Source organism: Anas platyrhynchos, chromosome 10, assembly GCF_047663525.1.
Source record: "Anas platyrhynchos isolate ZD024472 breed Pekin duck chromosome 10, IASCAAS_PekinDuck_T2T, whole genome shotgun sequence".
NCBI classification, from domain to species: domain Eukaryota; kingdom Metazoa; phylum Chordata; class Aves; order Anseriformes; family Anatidae; genus Anas; species Anas platyrhynchos.
This window is the reverse complement of record NC_092596.1, coordinates 22768662-22795266: the sequence shown is the minus strand read 5'-3', so window position 1 is coordinate 22795266 and position 26605 is coordinate 22768662. Positions and strand designations below refer to the sequence as shown.

At 39.0% G+C, this 26605-nt stretch overlaps 2 protein-coding genes across 4 annotated transcripts in view; one reads left to right on the top strand and one right to left on the bottom strand.

Annotated features, from left to right (window-relative positions):
- Nucleotides 1–911: 911 nt before the first annotated feature.
- LOC140003279 (uncharacterized) lies at nucleotides 912–6284 on the top strand. Its single transcript, XM_072042818.1, has 4 exons — nucleotides 912–1014; nucleotides 4926–5035; nucleotides 5176–5874; nucleotides 6065–6284. Exons 1-4 carry the CDS (start codon nucleotides 936–938, stop codon nucleotides 6095–6097), a joined length of 921 nt encoding a protein of 306 aa, XP_071898919.1. The 5' UTR covers nucleotides 912–935; the 3' UTR covers nucleotides 6098–6284.
- Nucleotides 6285–10163: 3879 nt separating this feature from the next.
- RPS6KA6 (ribosomal protein S6 kinase A6) overlaps nucleotides 10164–26605 on the bottom strand; it is a 41916-nt gene continuing 25474 nt past the window's right edge. For all 3 annotated transcript variants that reach the window (XM_027465063.3, XM_027465064.3, XM_072042817.1), the window contains exons 13-22: nucleotides 24626–24728; nucleotides 23275–23399; nucleotides 22856–22981; nucleotides 22262–22351; nucleotides 21437–21595; nucleotides 20848–21009; nucleotides 20362–20438; nucleotides 18542–18659; nucleotides 16456–16596; nucleotides 10164–15431 (exon numbers count right to left, since the gene is read on the bottom strand). In XM_027465063.3, the coding sequence (XP_027320864.3) occupies nucleotides 15306–15431; nucleotides 16456–16596; nucleotides 18542–18659; nucleotides 20362–20438; nucleotides 20848–21009; nucleotides 21437–21595; nucleotides 22262–22351; nucleotides 22856–22981; nucleotides 23275–23399; nucleotides 24626–24728 (1227 nt within the window). In that variant the 3' untranslated portion in view covers nucleotides 10164–15305. The remainder of the gene's footprint in view (nucleotides 15432–16455; nucleotides 16597–18541; nucleotides 18660–20361; nucleotides 20439–20847; nucleotides 21010–21436; nucleotides 21596–22261; nucleotides 22352–22855; nucleotides 22982–23274; nucleotides 23400–24625; nucleotides 24729–26605) is intronic.

Sequence of the window (26605 nt, the reverse complement as noted above, 5' to 3'; positions counted from 1 at the left end):
GATGTTACCCATGTGGATTTGAGCTACTTGCCTACCAGAAGCCTCTTGTTGTGCTCCCAATGTGGACAACGCTGGAGGAAGTGTAGTTGCCTGTGCCATGGACGAGCAGATCTGACCACAAGTCAGGCACAAGACTTTGATCGAAAACCCCACTCCGTTCACGTCGCATCCTATTTTAAAACAACATGAAGACGGCACAGCTCATTTTCCTCTGAACGCTGCCTTACGTAGAGGTAGAGAGTAACCACATGGGCTTTGTGTCATTATTTGCCAACTCGCTAATATCGATGCGATTATTTAGGAGACGTTAACATCACGGATGTGTGAATGAAACACGAGAAAATGATATTCTACCCTACAAATCCCAACAAGGCAATTTCTAACTAGGCCCAGTCATTTCTGAAAAAAATCACATTATCTCGCACAGAAAAGAACCTTCTATATATGACAGCACGTCTCCTGCATTTTCATACTGATTTTCCTAAAAAGCCATTTCTCAGACATCCCATGGGCAACTGTTCAACACTTTCCCTGGCTGTAGCCTCGCATACAAATTGCCTCGGTCCCAGCACAGGGGATGCCCGAGCAGAGCTGCTTGGCATGCCTGGCAGCAGTGGGACCACAGCACCACGCCAGGCATGGCACACCAAAGCCCATCTCCCCTTCATTCATTTCCTTCAGTGCAACACAAATATGAATTAATCGGTAGAAATTGAAAGCCTGGCATTAAGTCACGATGAAGCAAAGTGGTTATCTTCTCACGTTCTCCGTATTGATTTCAAACGAATAAACAAACTTTTTAAGTTAATCTTGCCAAATTAAATATTCCACTTGTTAGCAAAATACCGCATTACAGAACTTATTTTAATGCAGTTTTGTCTCTAAATTTGTTTGACTCCCCCCAACAAGCCCAGGAGCCCCGTGCCACCCTCCTTATGATGTCACCTCCTGCAGCAAGGATGTCACAGACACCTGCGTGCGGGCAGTGCTGCAGGAGGGACCCCCACAAGGACAGTAAGTACCTGCGAGCACTCGGGGAGTGGGGGGCAGGTTGTGACACAGGGCTTTGAGATGGAGTTCCACTTTAAGGGAAAAAAGGGAGAAAAAACAGGTTTGGGACAAAACAGTAATTATGAAGTATCGCAAATGTCTAGGTGGAATCTCATGCGCCAGAAACATCCACTGCTCACTGATGTTAGCACATGGTTCAGTGTATGGTAACACCCAAGTTAAAAATTAAAATGGTGCTTTGAATATTTTCCTTATATGATCCCCAAAACTGAGCTAACACTGCTTACTTCCAAGAGATCTACGCATACCAGCAGATCCGTCCTACAATCTGGCCTCACTGTAGCTCCACATTAAGGTTTTTTTTTTTTCTGAGGAAAGCATCTCAAGTGCAACCATTTCTTTTCAGAGCGTTGACAAACATTTCTATGGTTCCTGACTTACAGTGGTGGAAGGTCACGGCTCAGCTCTCGCCACTCGCTCACTTTTCCATAGACGAAAGGTCTCACTGAGCAGCAGCTCAGGCTGGAGACAATGATCCATGAAGAGACTCATGGCTTTCCTAGAAAATAAAGTCTGTCTAAATCATTTAAGCGGGATAACGCTTTCCTCCTTCGTGGAAAACAAGTGTCTTTCATGGCCTGTCTTATCTTTGTTATGAAAAAAAAATGCCTTTCATTCAAGCTGCAGCACAATGATCTCGTCCTACCAGCACTAGACATTCCCCCTCACTGAGCCCATGTTTCCTAGCATTGGGTCTCCAGCATGAATAATTGCTGTGCAGGGCCTGGCAATGGGCAGAGCACACATTTTCCTGCCATCTCTACAAGAACAACCGATTGCCCCCGGCTGGCTCAGCTCCTTCCCTGGCAGGCCTGGGCTGTCCACGTCTCCACGTGGCTGCCGGAGGAGGCTGCAGGGAGCTGCAGCATCGCTTTGACCCAACACAAGGCACAGGTGAAACCAAGGCCAGAATTCCTCTGGCTGTGGGTGGTGGAAACCACGCCGGGATTAAGTTAGCGGAGATGTGTGATCGGTAGCGCACAGCGCTACAGCAAGGCTCGCTGCCAGGGCTCCTCTATCGATCAGTGGTGAAGCTCTGACAAAGGAAGTGGCTGGCTGGGCTTTTGCCACCTCTATATGCTGGCAAAAACTCAGTGAACATGACTGGACTCGGTGGCTGTCACTCTGTGGCTGCATCCATCCATCTCCACTTCAGTCCCCGAAATTACCTCCTGTACTCCCCAAGGCTGGCTACAAAAAGAAGTCATTTTTGGCACAGCTAAGAAAAGGGAGGAGGAAAGCAGCTGCTTAAAGGTAAAATAAAATAAAATAAAATAAAATAAAATAAAATAAAATAAAATAAAATAAAATAAAATAAAATAAAATAAAATAAAATAAAATAAAATAAAATAAAATAAAATAAAGAAATATTTAAACAACAACAACTTTAAGTCAGCTTTAACAGATTATGCTCATTGACATATTTAACATAACACAACCCAGTATCAATGTTCACACTTCTAAAATGGAAGGTAATGTACCAACAAAGAGGGGCAAGCAGGATCCTTGGTATTTTTACATTTGAAAGAGCTTTTCACCTGTAAAACAGCGAACCACATGCCATCATGGCAAGTTTCAGGACAGCCTTTTTTTTGTGGACAGACCGCAGCACAACAAAAACTTCCTGGCTGCCTAAAACAAACCTCCCTGATCAGCAGCTGTCTCTGCCCATGTTCTCAGTGTCTGCAATATACTGTTATTTGCTTTGTTTTCATGATATTTAGGATTAAGTTATTACATTTCCAGATATTTCCCCACAGACATTTTCTTAAACAGCTTACATTGAAATAGTAATAATCCCTTGGATGGTCCAGCTGATTGTTCACCTTATTTCTTTTCACTAGGGTAGGTCTGTAAATTAGATCTCTCTTCTCCAAAGTTTTCTTGGATGAATGGTTTCATTAATAAGAAAAGAAACAGAAATCGATTCAAGCATTCTAAAGGCTCTGAAGCAAAATAATTTCAAAGTAAAAAGAATTTAAGAATTTTCAAAACCCAGAGAATAAAAGGACTTTTTAAACTAGGATTTATAGAAAAGAGGTAAAGTATAGGAAAAAATACAGCAGATTATAGAAACTTGCCAAGAAATGCAAGACTTCACAGTTAGATATACTGAAATATATTTTTGCACTGCATTTTCTAGTGTTTCTTTCCTGATGATACCTTTTTCTTCTCCTCTCAGCTTTATCTTCCAAGACATTAAGAAATTTTGTTTGATCTTCTAAATTAAATTTCCCTTTGCTAGTGTCATCCGAGTACTAAATTGCATGCAGCTTTTTATCTTTGCATCCCGAATAATAATTATCTCCCCCCGATGCTCACACCTTTGGAAAACTGTTAGCAAGGATACCTTCATCAGACCTCTAGCCTCGTTGAGCATCTACGTTTATTGTTCTCAAAGTATTTTCTCTTCTGCTGAGAAGGAATAGTGCCTGTACCATGTAAAACCAACGCCCCTTAATGAGGTAATGTGTTGTAGGAGAGATGCTGGGTTTGTGTATGTACACGTGTGTATTTCTGCTCACTCAAGAAAGGGAAGATTCGGAAGGAGTTTGTTTCATCGACCCCACTGATTATCAGGATATTCCTATAACAAGATCTGCAAGCAAACACTTTTGCTGAATGTACCACAAAGCATCACTGGCAGCAAATCATCCTATTCTTAGCTCCATATAATTTGTAAGGACATTTGAAGGCATGTACTAGGGCATAAATCATTTACAGTACACAATTGATTCATGTGAAGTTTAAGTTAGTTCACTCTGAACTCAAAACAATTACCACTGTGGTGATTTTATAAAATGTCTCTTCCCTTGGGAAGAAAGCATCTAAATCAAGCTTGGTTTCAAGCCACAAAAATTAATGATAGGTATTCTCATCTCAACGTGCAGGAAGCCATCCACATAAATCCCCACGTCAAGATGAGGTTCGTATAATTTTAAGCATTCCACAAGCCCCACATTCAAATGTAAACTAGGAAACCTAAACTAGGAAAACCTAAACTAGGAAAACCTCTCCATTCTGATCTTTTCACTTTTAAGTGAAACATACTAAACGATCAGAAGAATATGCGCATACAAAATAATTTGTCTTTGAAGTAGCCCAGGAAAAATTTAGTTACGTCAAGTCAAGATTGGGTACACTGCGGTCCTAAGAGCTGCCACGCACCCAGCTGGCTGGGATTCAGAACAAGGTTTTGTCTACTTCTGTATCGCTTTCTTCTGCCTCATCTAAAGGATATGCCCAACGAGTTTGGGGCTGAGAGAAGAAAATAGCAGAGAAAGCAGTGACGCCAGCCCCGATGCAGGGCAGAGGCGTGTCCCAGCCAGCAGTGGCACGTGTCCCAGCAGCACGACCCCGAGGTGAGGCAGGATGGCTGCGGACACCCACTCATCCATCCACAGCCCCACAGGAGGTGGGGGTCTTCCCCCATGCTGCAGCTTTCTCCAGACTGGTGGAAGGAACTGTTGTGTGATGCTCCTCAAAGCACAACTGCGCTCTGTCGGGGCTATACCCTGGGTGTTTCTATCACAGATTAAATGAAATACGGCTTGGAGTGGAAGAGCGTGACAGCCTTTATTTAACCAAAAATGCGATTTTAATCCAATGATGTGTTTAAGTGTTTACTTTTATTTAAAATACCATACAAGCATTACTGTCATTAGCAGTGTATAACTTGCCACTTATTTAGATAGAGCACATTAGAAAAATTCAGTGAGAACACCATTTTCTCTCATTGATTTTTAAAGCAGCAAGAAACATCTGATCACCCCAAAATACCTACACCTGATCATCATGTGAACAAGGTAAAGCTTTTTCTCTCCGTGCTCCCCTCTCTCCTGTTTGAATTTCAGATACCAAAATGTTCAAGCCAATGCAACAGCCACGGATGAATTTTCCCCTGAAGTTTTCCAAGCCGTGCCGCCCAGGGTCAAAGCCCAGATCGAAGCCATCAGACTTACAGGTGAGTACACCTGAGGCTCGCATCTGACAATGTGCGGGGCCTGCAGGGACTGGAGCAGGTCCCTGCATCCACAGGAGGGACGGGGGGCAATGTGAGCAGTGTGGGGTTGGTCAGTAATGTGCCAAATTTCCATCTTCCAGCAGCAGAAGCACACAACAAGGCCCCCGGTTGGCCGAGCAGCCCCTGCCACAACAGTCGCTCCCTCCCAGCACCGGGGGCAGCCCGCAGGCTCCAGCTGCAAACCCAAGCCCTTGGTGGTGAACTCACGGCAGCCGGGGCCATCGAGCCCACCAGCAGCCCGGCCCAACACTGGTTGGCAGCAGCCGCTGCTCTTCATCTTCGAGCAAAAAAAGGCACCAGTCACTGCAGCTGCAGCCAGGACCTCTCCTGCACCAGCCTCAGCAGCTGCTTGGAGTCCTGTGGAGCCAAATCCTTCATTTTCTTTGGAAATAAAAACAACGCCGCAGTGGGGCCAGCCGGCATCCCCCTCCACGCAGCAAAGCCCACAGCGGGGGCATGTTCAGCAGTGTGCAAGCCGCTCCCCTCAGCTGCTCTCACCCTGCAATGAAGCCAAGGGGCCTCCAGTCACCTGCCAGCCCCCTGCTGCAGCCCCCGAGGACAGCCTGGGGACAGTGAGCGCCAGCATCTCCCCTCCCTGCCTGGAGATCATCTCGCTGAAGAAAGGCTTCACCGTCAAGGCCTTCCCTGCCTTCAGCCAGAGTCGCTCGCCCGCAGGCACCGCCAGCCCCCACAAGACCTTCCCAGGGGCTGCTGCATCGAACAGGGCCGAGGCAGCGGGTGTCACCACAGGCATCCGAGCATCAAGATCTGCACCCTTGGTAAGGCTGAAGGGAAAAAAGCAGAATCTGGGTTGCCCCGGGGTGGCCCTCATCCATCGTGGTGGTACCCGAGCGGGAGGGTTGCACATCACACACCCCCCAAGGATCCCCAAACACCATGAAATCATGGACACATACCTACCCAAGCGTTAACATCCTTAGAAAAGACTGACATCTCTTTATTTCACAGCCTGGAGCCAGGTGGGTCCGCAAATTCCTGTAGAGAGAAACCTGCCCCCTTCAGCACCCAGATCCTGCGAGGACACCACAGCTCGAAGCACACAGCAGCTCTTCCTGGCCAGTTCACCGTTTAAGAGTGCTTTGATTTTTATTTTTTAAAGCCGTGAGCAAGACATTAGTGACATACTGCTTGTTAACATGCAAAGGTTAAAATGTCTGGGTATCACCTAGCTAAATCCATTTATGCCTATAGTTAAATGACACCAATACTGGCGGTACCTCCTTCCTGCATAAACAACCCACTCCAAAAGCAGCCTTCACGTAGACTTTGCTTTTCACTCAGCTTGCCCAACATCGGAGCTGTACAGATAATAGAACAGTTCCCAACAGCAGCCATAAAACACACTCAAAAGCTAGTTATGTATCAAGCTAATAGAATTTGGAAGTAATTTAACACTGAAATTTCGCTGCTAACAAAGGTCACGTTCAACCAGTGAGCATTTTACAAGCGTTTCTAAAGCAACAGTTGTGAAAAGTGAGCGTTCTCCTAAAAGCAGCTGCGGCAACTCTTGTGATGGTATGATCAGCAGCAACAGCTCTTAGTAGCAGCAAAATATCTTTAAAATCCCTTACCATTAAGCTACGAATATCTGCAAAGTCCTGTAAGGCGAAACACCTCCCAGGCCCCACCACCTGGTTGGGAGTCATTGCCGTGGCCCAAAAGCTGAGCCGCTCATCCTTCGGTAAGCTAATCAAAACTTCCATTGATCCACTCTGTGTTTTCTTTCTCTTCACTTTCCAATAATTTAGGGCATTTTTTTTTTTTTTAATTAAATACAAAGGACTTTCCACGTTTCAGAAAATTAATCACTTTTGGCATTTATTAGTTATTCATTTCTGTTTAAAGCATGTTTTATAATTCATTAAACTACCTCAAAAATTAAATTCTTAACAGCCCAAGGCCCAAAATATGTTTAAGTAAGAAAATTAAGCACAGTAATAAATAGCGAAGAATTCTGAAATATTAATTTGGCCTGTAGCATTTCAAATGTTTATTTGTGGTAATTAATTTGAAACCAAGTTTACATTGCCTCTCTCAGTACTTTGCTAGGAACTTTCGGTTATGTTACTAATTTCCTCAGATTTGCCCTTCTGGTAGTACGTTCCATCACTGACAACCACTCCCAATGCATTTAAATGAATTCTTTCAGCTGTTTCCAAATTTGATCATTTTCCATGAGATGCAGAAAATTAAGCAGACAGCCGAAGGATGCGTTCCCAGCTCGGTGCAGGGGGAATTCGATTATTAACGCTATGCGATGGCTCTCTGCCCCTCACCGACCTGCGAGGAAAGCACTTGTTTTACTGGGGCACAAGTGGCACACAGAGACAGCCTCTGCTACAAATAAATGTAAATTCAGGTGTAAGAAATGACGTGAACCTGAGAGAAACCTCACCCAGAGTATTGCTGTGGCTTCCCCCTACGCTGGCCCTTCCAGGACATGGTGGTGCAGGTCAGTGCCAGCCCGTCGCCATTCAGCAAACCAGCCAGCATGCTTCCTTAACTCTTAAAAAGCTCTTAAATAATTTTTATTCCTGAGGAGTTGTCTTATTCCCTCAAGTGTTGTCTTGTTGTCAGCAAGATTTAGTAAGAACTTTTCTACAGTAGAATCTACCCCGATGCTGAATCCTGTAGTGTCAGGGAATATTCAAATTGCAATAAGTTCCCTGATCAAAATAGGAAACGATAAAAAAAATCACTAATCAAAAAATCAAAATAGAAAAATAATCAAAAAAGTTGTGTTACAGGCACGTAAGTACACTTCTAAGCCAGTTCTGACGAAGCAGAATCCAAAAAGCTTTAACAGGTCACTAAACGAAGAGATTTGACCTCTATTTTGTGGATTTTTATATTTTTGCTCCTCTGGATCAGAAGTGGGAGCTTCTGATGTAAAATAAACCCTCGCAAGGCTGCCAGGGCCGCGCCCCCCCCGCTCCGTGCCCCCAGCCCGGGCCTTGCCGCGCGGGGCTGCCGCCATCTCCCGGCCGCCACAGCCCCGGCTCCGGGTACTGGGAGCCCCTCGGTACCGGGGCACCGCCGTGAAGTGCTTCCGTCGCAAAAGCATGTTACATGTGAGGGAAGGCGAACTACCGTCCTCCTCTTCACTCACCTGCGTTTCTAGGTGCAGGGATCAAGGTGGTTCACCTGTGGTTCAAGGGCAGGGATCCCTGAACCCAGCCTAGGCCGTCCCTGGCCATGCTGCCCATCGCTGTGTCGCCTCCAGCACAGCACCACACTGTGCTGTCAGCGATGGCAGCTTGATTCAGTGGCTGCCTGAGGAAAGTTGCTCAGCTAAGGCACGCACCTATTTTAAGGTGAAAACACATTTTTTAACGTTTTCTACCCTGTTAAAACACAAAAGAAAGAAGTGGGAAGGTACCTCATAAAGCTTCAGAGATGAATCACAGGCAAAACTGAGCTCTTCTGCAGCCAAGGTTTGCAAGAAAGCACAGCAATACAGAACGTACATTATTTAGTCTTGTTCCTCACTGGCACCTGAGTTTTTTGTTTGTTTGTTTTGTTTTGTTTTTTTTTTTAATCCTTACCTTGCCTCTTTTCCCAGCAGCAGTCAGTCTCAACCATACAAAGAACGCACTACTTGAGAGCTTGGGGTTGTTGGTAGTTTTTTGAAGTTTTTAGTCCAATTTCGCCACTACCAACACCAAACGCAGCAAGCCACCCTCCTCTGCAAACCTGTTTCTTGCTGCCTCCCCTATGGCTTCCACCACCCCTCCAGGCACCACTGGTGGCTTCAGCCCTCCACCAGCCCCCATAGCAGCTTTGGCAGCCACCCGGGCACGGCCACCCTCTGGCACACTTCTGGCTGCCCGGGGAAAGGCAACAACCCCCTGCCACGAAGCACTTGGTCCTCATTTAGCTCCTGCTTCCCCCTTCCTACTTCAGTTATCTGCTCAGCAGTTATCTCAGAGCTCCTTCCCCAGCAGGCGATGCCAAGGGCCAGGTGACTCCTGCCCCCAGACAGGCCTAAAGGAGCCTTTAAAAAGTGTCTTGGGGGAACAAACAGGAGCTGGGAGATGGATTTACTTCAGGCAATTTTAGAAAAATCCTTTATCTGTATTTGGACCAATATGGTAACTGAAAAGCAAGACTGCAGCACTAGTTACCAAATACCTTATTTTAAAGCCACATATTGCACTTCAGTGCAATTACATTGACTTATCTCATACTGTGATACTCATCCTGTGATGGGATTAGCTACATAGCGAAGTGTGCTGCCACCTAGTAGTGATGTATCAACATTTGGCTTTGTAGTAATAGCTCAGATACAGGACAAAAGATTTCTATCAGCTGAAGAAATATATCTTAATTTCAAAACCAAACCACTGTAGTAGAGCTTTTCACTACAACTTTTTATGACCTCACATGGCAAACACTGATGCAGATAGTTAACCATTTGTGCAGGTCACTGCTGTTAATGCGATTACTCTCATTTGCAATGTAAGTGCCTTTATTTCAAAGGACCAGACCTTTGCAGAAAAATTATTTCTTCTTGTATACATGAAGTCAAAGCTGAATACCTGAAAAATGTACAGAAGGTAGATTATCCCACCCTAAAGTAATACATCAATCCTATCAGTGAATGTATGGTTTATTGAAAGTGGGGCATGAAACACTCTACTGTGAATATAAATTTATAAACAGCTCTTGATGTATGTGTTGTTTTTGGCAAGGCTTACCAAATAATGCAATTCACAGTACATTTAATTTAGGAATGTTTGCTCATTGATCTTTATATCAATTTTTTTTAAAAAAAGAGTTGAACTTCCAAATCATAAATGACCTACTTTTGTCAATTATAAAATATTATGAATTTGCAACCTTTTTATTCTAGTACTCAAGGAACTGCCAGCTATTTAAAACTGTACCTTTATCATTATTCACAAAGTTTAACAAAAATAAATACAATTTTGAGGTTGTCTTTGGCATGTCGTATTCAAGGCAATAGTATCTTTTAGCAGCACAGTGCAAAGAAAGACAACATACCATACAATGCACTACTAGATTCAGCCTTACAAGGAGAAGAGAACGTAGTACAATGCAAACTTTAATGTCAATATATACAGAGCTTTAAAGAAAACATTTTTTAAAATTAAATGAAATAAATACAATATGATACAAAATCCACAATATGCTTAGAGAAAGAAATGACAGTTACAATATCTGATAACGGGGACCTTTTGTATAGTTTCATCTTTGAAGTACCTCAGAGAGCATGTGATTCATTGCACGCTGTTTTCAATTAATGCCCTTTTGTATATTGAGATTTATAGCCAGTCACGTGCCAGAATAGTTTTAGCTCTAATCAGAGTATCAGTGCAAGATGCCAAAGTGCTTGGGATATTATGACACTGCAATTACTTAGCAAATGCTGCTCATAAGCCTAATGCAAAACATACAAAATAGGAACACTTTGTCCTGCAAAGGAGATCCGCCTTGAGCATGTTTTCAGTCCTCACGCATATACACGCAAAAAAAAACAACCCCACAAACCCAGATCCAATGTTATTCAAACTCATTATTGTTAATAGGCTATCTCCCAAATCTTAATTATTAAGAGACATAATCAAAGATCATTTATCATTTAAAGCTTTCAAAGTAAAATTGCTTTCTTTATATAAGAAAATCTCAAGAAAGCCTGTCACCGATTAACGGGGAGGGGCAAGGGGGCAGGTGAGCAACTTCTATTTACATAAGATACCGTAATATTCAAATCAACTTTAGCTATACACTAGGGTGTTGTTTTTTGTTTTGCTTTGGATTTGTATTGTTCTATTCAAGTGAAAATATAGGCTTATCCACAAAGTAATTTGGGGGAGTAAATGTTTAAGAAAATACACTGAAGTAGGGACAAAATTTATTCAGAGGGTACTTAACTAAAGAGAAGTTAATGCAGCAGGATGGTACACGGTGTATAATAGTGTATGCATGTTACCAATAGGTATACCAATACATACTCAAGAAAAAAAAAAAGTGAACTTTCAACGAGCAGCTTGAAAAAAACCTGTAGAGCTGCGATAGCATTACATAAGGACCCTATTATCATGGCTTAGGAAGCCTTCTGAAATCTGCTCCTCCCTTCCCTCCCACAAACATTAGGAAAGTTTCAACTCTGGTAGGATTAAAAAACTTAAGTGCTACAGAAGTACATAAAACCCCATAATTGCATTGATGCATGAGCCTTATTTCATTTATATGAATCAGGATAATTACTATATTACTATGTAATTCATTTAACTCAATCCTTATAAGCTCTCCTAACTTTTTAATTGCAACATTTGACAGCAGAGAGAACACTAAATGCAGCCATCTGTCACTGCAAATGACCAGTGTATACTGCAAGTAACTTCCAATTGTTGCTTTGCTAGATGTAATTTTAACTACTGGACATATTAATTTCTTCAATACATATATTAAGATTAGCTTTGGAAAATGAAATAAAACACGGAAGACAATTCAAGCTCAGTATGACTGACTTGGGTAAGGTTTTGGATGCCTTCTCTGAATGCTAGCAGAACATTTAAAACCATGGAACATGGGCCTCAACTAGAAGTATGCTTAGACCACCTACACCTTAGGCTCTTTACAGGGTCAAGAATTTACTAGTTTCAAGCATAATGGGAAAAATACACAACATGCTAACAACAGCATTTAGACAAGCCACAGAACAGCAAACAGCAGCTTAAATGAATCTACCCACGCTAATGTTTGCTGGTATGGGCACTCTTCATTATGCACCACTGGTAGAGGTTGATGCCACTGTGTAGCTTTTGAATAAAATACAGGAATACAATAGAGTTCTTTGTTTTTCAGCAAAACTTGAGATAGCAATTGCAATACCCAACTAATGAAAAAGAAGCAGATATGTCAAGTATGGGCTCCAGCTACAGTTCAGGTCTGTAGGTATCTGATCCTTTCAGTGAGAACCATATCAGACTGCTAGTGAGAGCTAGCACTCATTTATAACTACCATTATCAAAATAAGAGTAGATGTCATTTTGCTGGCAGTAACAGAGATCACACCCAAAATATCTGAGCAGTGAAGAAGAAAATGTCTGTATTATAGTATGATCATAACTAGTCTTGAACTGTGCAGAGACGATATGAAAATGAAACATTACACTAACCTTTCACTCCAACCAAGAGCACGTTCAAGTGTTCTTCCATTTCAAACACTGAACTGATAATGCATCATCTGTTCATGAGTATTAATAATTGATTGAACAAAATCTGAGCTTGAAAAAAATATGATGTTACAACAGAAGCATCAAAGATAATCATTAAATACCATATTAGAAGTAAATGTGTAAGAACTCTTTTGTATCCCTGTATATCCAAAATGTTTCAAAACAGATATGCTGAAATATTCATAGCAAGTTAAGTTCTTTCCCTCAAGTGATTTAAGGATTAAAAATCGGCATACCAGAATACGCTGGTCTTGTCAGATATCAGAAAGATGTTTGTCCATATGTTTTCCTTGTGATAAGACAACTTGTTAATGTTGCAGTCACTGAAACCTTGCCTTTGCCCCAGGAGTACCATTTGCACTAAAGGCTAGTAATGATATAAAAACACACCAGGGATAAACTTATAGATGTTTAAAATTCATTGCTAAGAATCAGAATATCCATCTTGTTTGTGCATATTTCTTCTTACCACCTTTCTTTTGACAAGAACTTGAGTATCTTCAGCTGCTTACAACTGTATTTGTGCAAAATGCTTTTAAGGTGCTTATAATGTGGTGCTTCTAAGCAAGCTAAAAGAAAATACCAATATAAACACTGTTAAATGATTCATGAATAAAGCCATTAAAGACCAGCTGCTACCTTACGGGAAAGCTGAAGACAATTCAAATTTGACATTTTAGTTCTGTTCCATTCCTTGCATTACCCTCTACCAATGCAGTTTTTCCTAGTGCATTACAACCCACGTTACACCTTGACCTTGGTCAAGGTAGCTTATTTTTACCACATTTATTCTACCCCTCTCTACTCAGTGAATTCAAATTCTTCTGGTAGTTATTTATACGTTGACAAACAAAATTACAAACTGTAAATGAGAGGTTTACATACATACTTCAGGGCCAAGGTCTCTGATAATAAAAAGGATGAACCAACTGCATAAGACGCAGATTTAGTACTAAACAATAAGCTTTCCAGGAAGCAGTCATGTTCTTTGATAGCTTTCAAGCATTTCAAAACAGGCACCTCAAAATCAGGCACAAACGGCCCCAGTTTGCTTCCAACATCTATCAAACACTCAAGAAATTTAGTATGGGGTATGTTCTGCATGATACAAATAGCACACCTATGTTTGCTATATTCATTAAGTCTCAAATCTACATATATTCATACCTAACTATTTGGCCAGATAATTTCCATCTTCCCCCACCACAACAGAAGAAAGCAGCTCATCTAACAGTACTTTCAATGCCACCAAGTACTTCACAGGTATAAGCAAAAACCAGCCAGCACCCTCTGCATTTTAAGAGCCGAGTTACTATTGCCATTCTTGGCAGTTAGGCCAAAATTCTTCGGAAAGCTTTTTCTTCCTTTTCTTCCTGTCTCAAAATGCAGAGTTCTGCCATCGTAGATGTCTTGTAATTTGCCAAAGCTATCAGGAACAGGAAATTCAATGACAGCAAATCAGTCAACTACAATTTTTGGTCACTTGCATTCCCCAACTGTTCACAGTCTAACTGTTGGTCACTAACATACTTACCTAATGTTTAAAATGCGTACCATCCTACTATGTCAATACAATTGTACAGTAATGTCTACAACTTGTGAAAATATTTTACTTTAAGCTTATTATCTCTGAATGTATTAGTTCCCAGTCTACGAGCAGATGCAAGTCAGCACTGGTTTTGAGTCAGAAAACTCAAAGGTGATTCTGGCCCTGAGATTTGTTTCCTGTCTATCACAGCACGTAGAAAGAGCTGAAGTCCTAACACCAAGACAGAGAGAACAAGTGAGTGCCGGCAACGGGATATTGTCAGTAACTTGCCCATAACTGTGAAATTTCATGGTCAAAATTCCCTTATCTGGGCACACTGCAAGGCTTATTTATTTTCCCAAGCTACCCCTACAGTTAGGCAAATAGAATTTTGCATTTATGTTCTGTAGTATTTGTACATGCGGCTAGAGATTCAGATAAAAGCAATGTTCTATAAAAATCAAATAAATAAAATTAAAATCCACATGCCAAGTTTGTTATAACAAAGTGTCAGTTTGTCTCATACACCAAACATACTTAATATTGGATATACATGTATTCAGTGGAAACATCTGCCAAGGAAACAGGAATATAGCCACTGTACAAATGGATAGGCGATATAATTTTTTTTTTTTTAAACAAAATTGGATTGCATGATGTTGTCTTAAAATAACACTTATTTCAATCCTTAATTTTGACTGTTTATACACATACGTACTTTCTCCAGCTCAGTGCAGGACACAGTACCATTCATGGTAATAATTTGAAGTGTTCATTCTCCTGTAAGAGGCCATTAGTTAACCAGCATTTCTTTCAGGTGACAAGTGATCAAATTGATTTTACAGGTAAAGTGCAAGACCTTACACATTGCTTTTGTTTATATTTTCCACATAAAATTATCAGTTACTGGCACCATGCAAACACAGACCTGCCAAATTAGCATTAATGCATTTAATATTGGCACAATACATCAGTCAGATTTTCATAAAAGTAATGAAAAAGTGAAGTTGAATCAGTTAAGTGTCCAATTACAAAATTAAGAATTTGTCCTTCACAACAGGATTTAAATATGTGAAGAAATTAGAAAACCTTACACTGACACTTTTTTATGTACAACTTGGTCATTGACAACGGTCCCCTAAACCATTTTTTTTAAAATGAACCCAGCAAAACTATACAGAATGCGAAATAATATTTGCAACAGATCTCTTAAAGGACAGTGTAGAGAAATTCATTATGGTGTGTACCTGATGTTAAATTAATTTAACAGATACAGCCTGTAAAACAACACAGTATGAACCTGTGGATTTTTTTTTTCTTTTTTAAAAAAGGACTTTTACAGAATTCAAGTAGTGTAGCAGGAAACCATAGATGCCTTTTGATCACAGGTCAGGCAAAGTAGAGCCACTTATTGGATTTTCCCCTTGCTTCTGTTTGCTAAGGTGTCCCAGTGGATCTATAAGTCTGTAGATGTTAGCTTTTTCATGCTCCGTCGTTGAGCTAAACTCGAGGCTGCAACAGGCTCTAACACTGGCTGAAATGTCTTGTGATTCAGTGCAGAATATGTAGCAGCCATGGCTCCCTAGAGAACAATGAATTACATAAAAGATTGTAAGTCTTTTTAAAACAAAACAAAATAAAACAACAATATTAAATTCTTACAGAATTCTATAAAAATAGGGCTTACAGTTGGTCACATATTTTATGAAGTTTGTTTTGAAAGAAAAAGAAGATTTATTGCTGAATCTTTCAGGTTTCTAAGCATGGGTATATGACATCTTTTTCTTTCCCGTGTAGTTTTTCTACATACCTTAGATGTAGCAGTAACCTCTTAATGTGGGTCAGAATCAGTATCTTCCAAGCAATATTAGCATCAATTTATCAAATACAGCCACTTAAGTGGCTATTCAGGTCCTGACTTATGAACACAACATAATTAAGAATAGCTTTCACAGGTCTTTGCTTTTTAATTCTACAAAATTGATGGAGTCTTAAAAGCTGTTTGCATATATTAGAATTTGCTTGTGCATCACAGGTCAGAATCATAGATAAAAAACAAACAGATAAAGTACAAAAATTGTAGCTAGATTGCTAATTTGTTGTTGTTGTCAGGAGACCGCAATAGAGTTAGAAACAAATCTCCAAAGGTTTCATAGAATCATAGACTAATAGACTATCCTGAGTCAGAAGGTACCCACAAGGATCATCAAGTCCAACTCATGGCTCCACACAAACAAAAAAAAAATCAAAATATATCTGAGTGCTGTGCACATGCTTCTTGAGCTCGCCAAAACCACTTCCCTGGGGAGCCTGTTTTAGTGCCTGAATTTCTTGAATAAGCACGCTAGGGGACCTGTGGAAGTTTCAGATAACTGTCTGAGCTGGTTTGTGTATGGCCAAAGCTACCTTAATCTTTGAAAGCACAAAAGGAACAGAGAAGTCTAAAAAAAAGTTCACCAATTATTTGTCTGCTTATATAACTTAAGTGAGGATGTACATACTAGCAAAGAGAAAAGAAACCTAAGCACAAAAATCAGTTTGCCTGTAGCTCCAGAGGTGACCCAAATCATTGCACATCCATCAGCTCAAGCAATATTCAGGTTTACCTTTACTAGATGTGGTGCATCTTGCCTGTTTAGTTGATAATGAGGCAACTGGTCCCTACACGCTATCCATGAATGTTTTAATACTTGCTCTGCTGTATACCTCTGATGCGGATCTACATGAAGCATATGTGATAACAAGTCCTAGATAAAAACAAACACATACCATTCAGTTAAAATAATCTTAATACAGACTATAACACATTAATTATGGCAGTTATTTAAAAAGGATCTTATATGGCAGGGATAAACAATGCAAACACACAAAGCAGCAGATAAATTGGATCATTTTGTGCCTTGACACTGCAGAAGTCTGAAAACAATGTGGTGTACTATAATCAGTTTAACAGAGCAGGCCTTTATTGTAAAGAAACTTACTGTTGCTTCCATGTTTCATATTTCAATTTGTTTATAACATGTCTAAAAGACCAAAAATACTATTAAAATCTAACAGAAAGTGCTTATGGAAGAATATTATTGGCAAATACCTTTCCTCGTTCCTACTAGGCACTTGGGGTCTGCAGCATATTACAGTTGAATTCGTATACGTGTGTGTATATATATATTCGTTATATACTACCAAAGATTTTTTCCTTCAAGATATATAAAGAGTAAAACCAAACAAGAATGAACATTTGTTTTTGGCTGTTTAGAAGCATTAGTAACAAGCTAGGAATTGTAGTGCTGGTCAAAAGATGAGCTGGATGGGAAGTACACAGAAAGACAGGAATAGCTTGAAAGAAAACAAAATATGAACAAGCTGACAGAATGTTCCCTTTGTTTTAGGTACAAAATGTTAAATGTTCTTGACTATGCAGAATTGAATTACTTGTGCTAAGACAGAATCAGCCAACAAGTGTTCTGAATCACTTCTATTGGGATGAACAAATAACGCAGTCCCAAAGGATTAGGTAAAAAAAAATTAATACTAACACCAAGATTTATGAAAGGTAAAAATAGTGACTAAGATACCTACAGAGTAGGCCAACACGAAACCCTGAGAACGCGTACAGCAATTGATATGTGGTGCATGACAACATCTTTAAACAAAGGAGCATAATCAAGCTGACAGACTATTTGCAAAAATATCAAGATATATATCAAATCATTAGTTTAATTGCTGAAAGTAGTAACAAAAATACAAAGACCTGACAACTTCAGTGTCAAACAAGTCAAAAGAGTGAGCCTATACTACAGGAAAAAAACATTAATACAAAAACTAGTCAGCTACTATAATGTAACTGTAAAAAGACATCCTTCCATTTAAGTAATACCACATTCATCTGGTTTTGGTCCAATATAAACAATGAATTAAATGATTAGGAAAGCTTATACAGGGACCCATCCTACCTAAAATGGGTATCAATGACCTGGATGAAGCAACAGAGCACTCCTGTCATGTTTGCAATGAGAACTGAACAAGAAGTACAGATAAAGAGCTGACAAGTTCAAGGGCCAGGCAGCCACCCAAGAGGAGCCAGGCAGGATGGAGTTCTGGGCCAGCCAGAACCTTACAAAATTCAGTGAGGACAAACAAATTTCTACACTTGGGAAGGAAGAAATCCTTGCTTAGATACAAGCTAGGGACTGACTGTTTAGGAAGCAACTTTGCTGAAAAGGACCTGGAGGTCTTTGTAGGGCAGCAAGCTGAACTACCAGTGTGACCTGCTATCCAAGAAAGCAGACATCTTGGGTTGAAGCACAGCAAGTACACTGAGGGAGGTGATTGCACTCTTTCAGTCAGCACAGCCAAAGAAATGGAGACAGAAGACAAAATAAAACAAGCCATGTTATGGCTTTAAATCAGAAGAAGCTTCTTCCTCATTAAGGTAGTCAAGAGAAGGCTGCCTGGGCAGGTTGTAGTCTTCACCCTTGGAGGTTTTTAAAATCAGACTGAATAAAACCCTGAGCTACCTATTCCGATCATGAGCTGACACTGTTTTGAGCAGGATGTTGGTGACCTTTATTGCAATAAACTGCAGACAAGACTAGCAAACTTGTGTGTTAGATTAGCCTGTTTCATGGCACTGAAGAGTTGTTTGTTCGAATTCTACAAAATACCAGGAAAAAAAACAATACACATTTATACCTTTGCTGCATCTGAAACAGTGTCCCAGTTGCCTCCGCTTAAGGAGAATTTTCCACTGCCTATTCGTACCAGGATCTCCTCAGGAGTATCATTAGGACCATTTGCAAATGGAGTGTAACTATTGAAAGGGAAAAAAATGTTAAAGAAATTGTTAAAACCTCATAAATCATTCTGACAAGTACTGACAGTAACACACTCTATACTATCAAATAAAGCATACATTAATTAGCATTTAATCTTTGAAACTATTATTTTCTTTTTCCCCATAATTGTTACTCAATTGTTACTCAAGTAGAATAAATAGTAATGCAGATTAACAAGATGTTTTAAGTATCTTAATAATACATTCTAACTAGTGCAGACTTTCAAATCAATTGAAAATGATTCATAAACAAAAATTATGTTAGACAGCCAGAGCAATTAAGTAATCCAAACCTAGAACAGTACCCCAACAGAACAGTCTATAAGAGTTTGAGGTATGTACATACATTTTCACAAAGAATGAGCAATACGTGAATACATTTACTATTTGTGGGAAAAGCTGCAAGACAAATCAATCAAGATTTGTTATTATTTATTTTTAAGTGAATTTGGGAGGCTTAAACCACAAGATTATTGGTTTGGGAGGCTTTTAATAGTTTACTGGCTTTCCTGTAAATTCAGATTATTTTTCTTACAAATCCTACTGTGAAGAACAAAATAACTCACCTGGCAAGTCTGAAACCCCTATCTTAATGACTTTTTAGTCATTCACTTAGACATTCAAAAATACACCTTTTAACAGGATCAGAAGGAGTACAATGTTTTGACATCTCCCATGGTCATAGGCTAGTACCAAGTTAGTTTTAATTTAAAAAAAAATAAAATCTCACTCTAATTAATTACATCATAACACCCCTCAGATATCAAATCAGCATGACAACAGTACTACATGTTAATGTGTTGTATCTTAGTACTTTGAAAGCTTTACATAGAAGTCAACCAACATCAAAGGTTTAGGAAGTATCCCAACCAGTTTAGTTGTAGTACATCAGATGATAAGCTTAAGGGGAACAAAATGGAAAGCTAGAAAATCAAGTTGGACCATTCTTCTCCCTTACTTGTTACCTGCTGTGTCTTTTGTTCAGAAAATGTTTCTTACACACGCAGGCAGTGTAATGCCTAAGATCTGCATAACTGCATATAAATAATACAGAAAACTGACTTTTGATGACAAAACTGTAGTGGTGATAGTTATTTTACAGGGAGAAGTACTGTATGATCAAGGTTTCCAAAAGACAGTATTTATAAAGATGGAAAAAATACTTCACCTGTCAGAAAAGAATTCAATGGCAAATTGATAAATGCTATTAATTTTTGAAGTACTTTCTAGTCCTTAATGAAAGCTTAGATGAAAGTTTAGAAGTTTAGAAAACTGGAGAGATTACAAGCCAGCTCATTCTGTAAAAGGGCCACGAATCAAGGCTGCGGAAAGTGATACAAGAGGATGGACTGCAAGGGTGAGAGGGAGGACAAAGGGCAGAAGGTAAAAAAGAAAACCAATGCATGGTTTTATAGATTAAGAGCTTTCCCCTAAGCTAGGGATAGTCTTTGACATCCTCTAGTCATGTACTAGGGCAGAGAGAGAAGACCCAAAACTACCTGCAAGATAAGCCTTGTTTATGTTCAAATTTATAAACTCACAGCTTCCTGTTCCTCTTCAGAGTCTTTGTTATTCTGCATTCAAACAAGTGAGGTAATCTCTTACAATTTTAATAAAAGCATGGATTTGTGCAGCATGCTGTAATTTTAGGTAAACAAAATAAGCTAATATTTCTCACCCTGCCAACATTGTGTAAAGAAGAACACCCAAGCTCCATATGTCACAAGCAGCATCATAACCTTGTCGCATGAGAACCTTTAAAAAAAAAGTTAGAGACTTTTCATACATAAAAAAAAAAGGAAAAAGCCACCCCTCAACCCCAAACCACTACACACACAGGCTGAGGAAGGATAAGTCAGTCCCAATATAGTTTCAGAGGCTTCATTTCTTGTTCAATATACAGGTTGCAGTAACTATTGACAATATTTCTTGTTTCTTTCTTGTTCCCAGAAAGATCCTCAACATGCATCTATCTTATTTTTGAGGGTAGACTCTACTATTTTAAAAAAAGACATATAATAAACACATATACGCTAGTATGTATAGACACATCTAAGAAAAACAAAACAAAAACCTACCCTGCTAGTTTTCAAAACTACTGGAAGGATTAAGTATTTGATACATCAAAACCAGTGTAGACAAAATGCATGGCAGCTTAAGATACCTCTGGTGCCACGAAATTTGCAGTGTAGCACGGAGTCAGAAGTAGTCCATTTTCTCCTCGAAGTTGTTTTGCAAATCCAAAATCACAAATCCTGATAGAATCAGCATTATTTGAATCATCCGTATATAAAATATTACTAGGTTTAAGGTCTCGATGCACTACCTTTAAAAAAGGACATGTTAAAATCTATTATTTCGAAGATTGTACAAACATACATACATGCAAATTTTACAATTCATAACAAACAATAGGTATAGGAAGCCAGAGACTAACACTTCCACACAATTACCTGACTTTCAAGTAACGAGGAATGTATTTCAGTAACCACATAAAAAAGCATACTGGCTCATAATGCAACTGGAACTAACATAACCAGCTCACAAACAAGCATAGAACAAGTATCTGCCGTTTCATAAGTAAAAGTGAAGTTAGAAGGACTTGCAGAATAATTACATGGGTCGCTTATATCGTCTTTTATAGAAAATACTCAAATCTTCCCTTCTGCTGTTAAAAAAAAAAAAGCCACTCAAAGCATGTAACCAATAGCATTTGTTAACTCTAAGAGCTGTGAATAAAACAAATCACTCACTCCTTGGCAGTGCAGGTAATCCACAGTCTTAGTTATAGTGTACAAGACAGCACTAGCCTCTCGTTCCGAGAAGAACTTCTGTCTGAGAATTCGATCAAGCAGCTCTCCTCCTTTCATCAGCTCAGTGACAAGGTATATGAATCTACCATCATCATACACCTGAAGAAGTTTAACAAGCACACATATATACAGACATACATATTCATCCAGATCATCCATAATTATAGAACCTGAAAAATCTGAAAATTACAGACTAGATTGTTCACCCATTCACGTATATGAACATAAAGTGCAAACAGCAGGGGCTGTCAAATTTAATTCTGCAATTCGAGAGCCTTAAGCATGAAGCCTAAAGAAAGCTTGTGTCATTCTGTGAGATGTTGAGATAATAGATTATTAAATCATGACTCAGAATGACATTTCTTCAGTCTAGGAACTTCTGTTTGTAAGAGGAGACTAGCTCTATCACTCCCTTATTCCTCTTCCCCTCCAGAGGATTTTAAACTGCTGATACTTTACACATACGTGACACATGCAACTGCTTTTTCAGATTCAGATCACCAACACATTAACTGATTATTTGAAATTAGAAGAAATATGACTTTTTAACATGTACTTCATTTCTCACTTCAAGTTCATTAAGCAATCTTTATAAAATACTAGTACCAGGACACTTAATACTCTATACTTTACTGTATATACTGCTGTCAATATATTTTGACATGCAAAGGAAATGTAAACCCCAATCAACTCCCTACATCTATATTTATATATAAGTATGTATTGACTAGTGTGTAATAAGAGGTAGCAGAGAGAGGTACATACATCCTTTAAAGTAATAATATTTGGATGCTGTCCATAACGCATGAGAATCTCAATTTCTTCTGATGGATCCCTCTTACTTTTATCAATGATCTGCAAAATACAGTAACACGAAAACAAATTTTGCAACAGTTTCAAAAATGTCAAGAGTTCATTACTTCTTATTAATTGTGACTAATTCATCTTCCAGCTTCACATCCCTGTTTACTCAGTTCTTGTTCTATCCTTGCTACCGGTTAAATCTATCATTAACGCAGCCTAACCTGCTCCAGTGGACAATGGAATTCACTTAACAGCCTGAAGCATCACTTCCCTGCAGACCAGTCCCAACCTACTGGGCTCTCTCATTTATTTTACTTCAGGTGCGTTCATCATCATACAGTATTTAAAGGCTTCTAAACTGTAGTTTTGAAAATTAGTTCTTCAATGCCAGAAGTTTACCCACAGAAACACGAACTACAGCAGCCAATATGCAATTTCCGTGAAAGAAGAAAGCACTTCATTTCTCACTGCATATCAACAACTACAGTAAATGTAGAATTCAAGCATTTAAACGTCTGCTATGCAATAAGTCAAAAATAAATGTATTAAAAGTACCTTTACAGCAAACTCCATGTTTGTAGCTATGTGTATACATCGCTTGCAAACAGAGTAGGAACCAACACCAATATCTTCCTTCAGTTCATATACATCAGTAAACTGCACACTGTTTCCATGAAGTTGCTTTAAAAAACAAACACATACAAACTGTCATCTAAAACAACGAGAACCTATATACTATTTCCAGCAGCAAAAGTTTTTCTGCTTGCCCATGATCTCTTTTGAAAGGTAGCATTCTGCTTCCCTGCACCCCCAGTTCTGGAGTTAAATACCCCGTGGATTGATTTTAATGATGTGTATTTTATAATAGCCTCCACAAAAAAAAAAAAAAAAAAAAAAAAGAACAAACTGCAAACACTACATACTGGTTAATCTTTGGCATTTGAAAAATGGTTTACCGAATAAATAACTTTTACCTGTACTATTGGCAGTATATTGGTGAGTGGTGATATTTTATGATCTTCTACAGTAGTAGTTGCAACAAAACTAAATCCTTTGAAGAGCTGATGTGCATTGGCACTAGGTGGGACTCCTGGAGAATCTAGTCGAACACACACTTCATTAGCATGACTAAAGCTTAGCAGAGCTATTTTTTGAACATTCAGTACAGGTATGTTAAAAGAAACATTTTGAGGGAAGAGAAAAGTAGCACTAGACATCGAATTAAGACTTCTATCGAGTTATCTGTCTTATGGTATTTCAGTGCCACACAATGTGGAGTACTACTATGTTTCACCTGAAACTGCAGAAATTAGTGTATGAATACATGTTTTTAGGAAGAAATTTACTGAAGCACAACATTATTTATGCAAAATAAAGATCATAACCTTATGTTCAAGAACTGCCTAAGAGTGCCCATACATTTTGCAACCTCAGCAGTATATATGCAGATAAGGCAGAAATGAAGCAATACAAAAATATTCAATTAGTAAAAAAAAAATAATAATCAGAAAACCAAAAAACATTAAGCCAAATTTACCTCAGATTCTATTATGTGCACTTTTGAATTCACTGTTTGAAATTTCAAAATAAGCACAGCTTGATAATTCCGTATAGTCTATCAGAACCACAGACACTCTCCAAACAAATATGACAAGCGGTTTTAAAAGTTGGATGAAATAGTAGAGAAAAAAAAAAATCACATAAGAAAATCTGAAGTGAATACACTAATCAATGAAAAACAGCACTTACTGTCTTTCTTCCAAAGTTCAGTTACTTAGATTATTGCACTAGGAAAATTTCTAAGAGACATGTTAAAAGTTAATTTTAAAGGCTTCTTGAAACTAGTTGAGATGTCTTTGAAAATAATTTAATAGTGTAGGTCCTCAGTGCAGTGAATGTGTTGCCCTGAACTTCTCAGGAGTTACTTGATACACAAAAGAGAATTCAAATATTTGAGACTCACATTCAAACAAACTTCATTAGGTATTGACAATAAAAGAAAAGGGAAGCCTGGACAGATTTAAGACAAAATTAACAGGTATTCTCCTTATAGCAGAACAGGACTTGCCCTCTACCTTCCTTGTCATTACATCTAGGGAAACCATAATTAAAAGAAAAGAACAAAGTTGGTTGTACATTAATAATAAATGCTACAGTTACTTTATTAAAAAGGTATTGGGTTTACATATTTTATCTTTCACTACATATAAAATTCAAATCTCAGTTCCAGTCTATTTCAGTCCACAAATACCAAATTAAAAAAAATATTTTACCCCTATAGTGCCATAAGCCTCACCAGCTTGTAAGTGGAAGATGCACAATTACCTTTTGGTGTTTTTGCTGTGAATTCTGGATCAAAACAAAAGGTATCTTCTGGCTTTCCAGAAGCAGGTTTAAATGGGGGTTGAATTTCTCTTCTGAACAGTTTCTGAAGTAGAAGAACAAAGTTCATTTAATTAAAAGTGAATGAAGCTTCCATCATGTAATTTTGCCAAGCTAGAGGGTAAGCAACTCAAATGTCATTGTATTAAAACTAGTTTTCTGAAAAACTGCATAGTATATAGCAATTAGAGAGACTCAATTACATATGCAAAAACAGAGTTATATTTATTTCAAACGCTAAGCAAAATGGTAGCAAGCAAGTCAAACACACAGCTCTTGCTCTTTTGAAACTGCCTCACCTACCAGATTTGTCCTTTTTAAACTAGGGTAGCAGACTGCCATTTATCACCAGTTCATCTTGGGCTTATTCAGAGAACAGCTACAGTGCATCTTCTATCAGTCACCTCAGACCTGGTTCACTGCTCTTTTGGACAGTTGTTACCACCCAGAAATACCCACTCCAAAGGGAAGGTATGCAATACAGTCTTTGCCTCTGTCTGGGACCCAGAATAGAAATAACTCTCACAAGCAAAGGTTTCCCTCTTGGTAAGGAACTGCCAGTTCCCAAAACTACTCCAGGTTTTTCCTGACCTACTAAACTAAGTCTAAACCAGGGAAGGAAAAGTAGAACGAAGGCTTCTTATTTTCTTCTCCTTTACTCAATATGCTTTAGAAAAACACTTTGCCAACCATTATCAAAACAGCAATATAAGTCACATTTACAACAATGAGTCTCATTTTATGGAAAATTTCACGTCAAATTATGTCAAAGTCCCATACAAAGTTCAGGAGGTTGAGAACTTTTTTTTTTTTTTGGCATTTTTCTTGTCCTGTCAGACCTCATACATGTAATATAAAAATAAAAACCACATAAAACCCAAAACCAAGAACACAAAAGCAAGAGAGACCTGGTTTTATCCCTAAAGAAAATGAAATAAAATACTGAAGTGTTCATTAGTACCACCACAGCTAAATAAAAAGTTAGAACTCCACAGTTTTTGAATTTGTTTGATGGTACTCATTTCGAATTCAGTCCCCTAAAAACAACAAAAACAATAGATAACCTGAAACCACATTACCACTGCCTTCTCTTACTAAGTGTACTCACATAAGATGAAATTTTCCTGATACTTTAAAAATCTGCTTGCTAATCAGGACTATGTAGATGCTGCATATGCACAGCTAGAAAGCTACCTTTTCAGAAGGAGATACAGGAGGTAGAGGAAGAGGATAATGCTAACAGGCTTTAAAGAACCAGTTAAGAACAGCAGTAACTGGCATTACATGTAGTCACATCAGCATAGCAACATCATTCCTTGCGTCTATCCTTCTCTAGGCATTACAGCAAAGGCATGTTTGCAGGGTAGATATATTTGATATAGAGCGCCTCATTTTTGCGAATGTTTCTGGGCAACACATCTCAAAAGGCCCCACATCAACATGCTTGTTAAAAATTAAGAAAGCAGCCATGGACTTGTACAGACTTCTGATCACCTCAAAGCATGAGAGTCAACACTTCAACTGTTCATGGAATATGACTGATAAGAGAGGAATGCGCTACAGCTAACTATAGTTAAGTCAAAGAGAACTGTAGTCACAGCGAGGTTTTGTGACCTGCATGGAAGTTATGAGACATGCTTGTACGGGATGGACACCTACTCAAGAGAATGATTCTTGCACACAGGGAGTGCCAGCATGCTCTCCAACTACAGATGATGTAACTGACAATTTAAGCTTTAGAATGCTGCAACTCTAATTATTAAACAATTAAGTGTCCAATTTATAACTGATTACTCTTTACACCATAAATACAGTTCCAGATGCCAAGTAAGGTTGCAGTAGAGGCCAGAATCCAAGTCAGCATTGGTGCAGTGTTTATTGTGCCCTATTCAGAGGCAAATATCTATATGCTACAAGATAGGC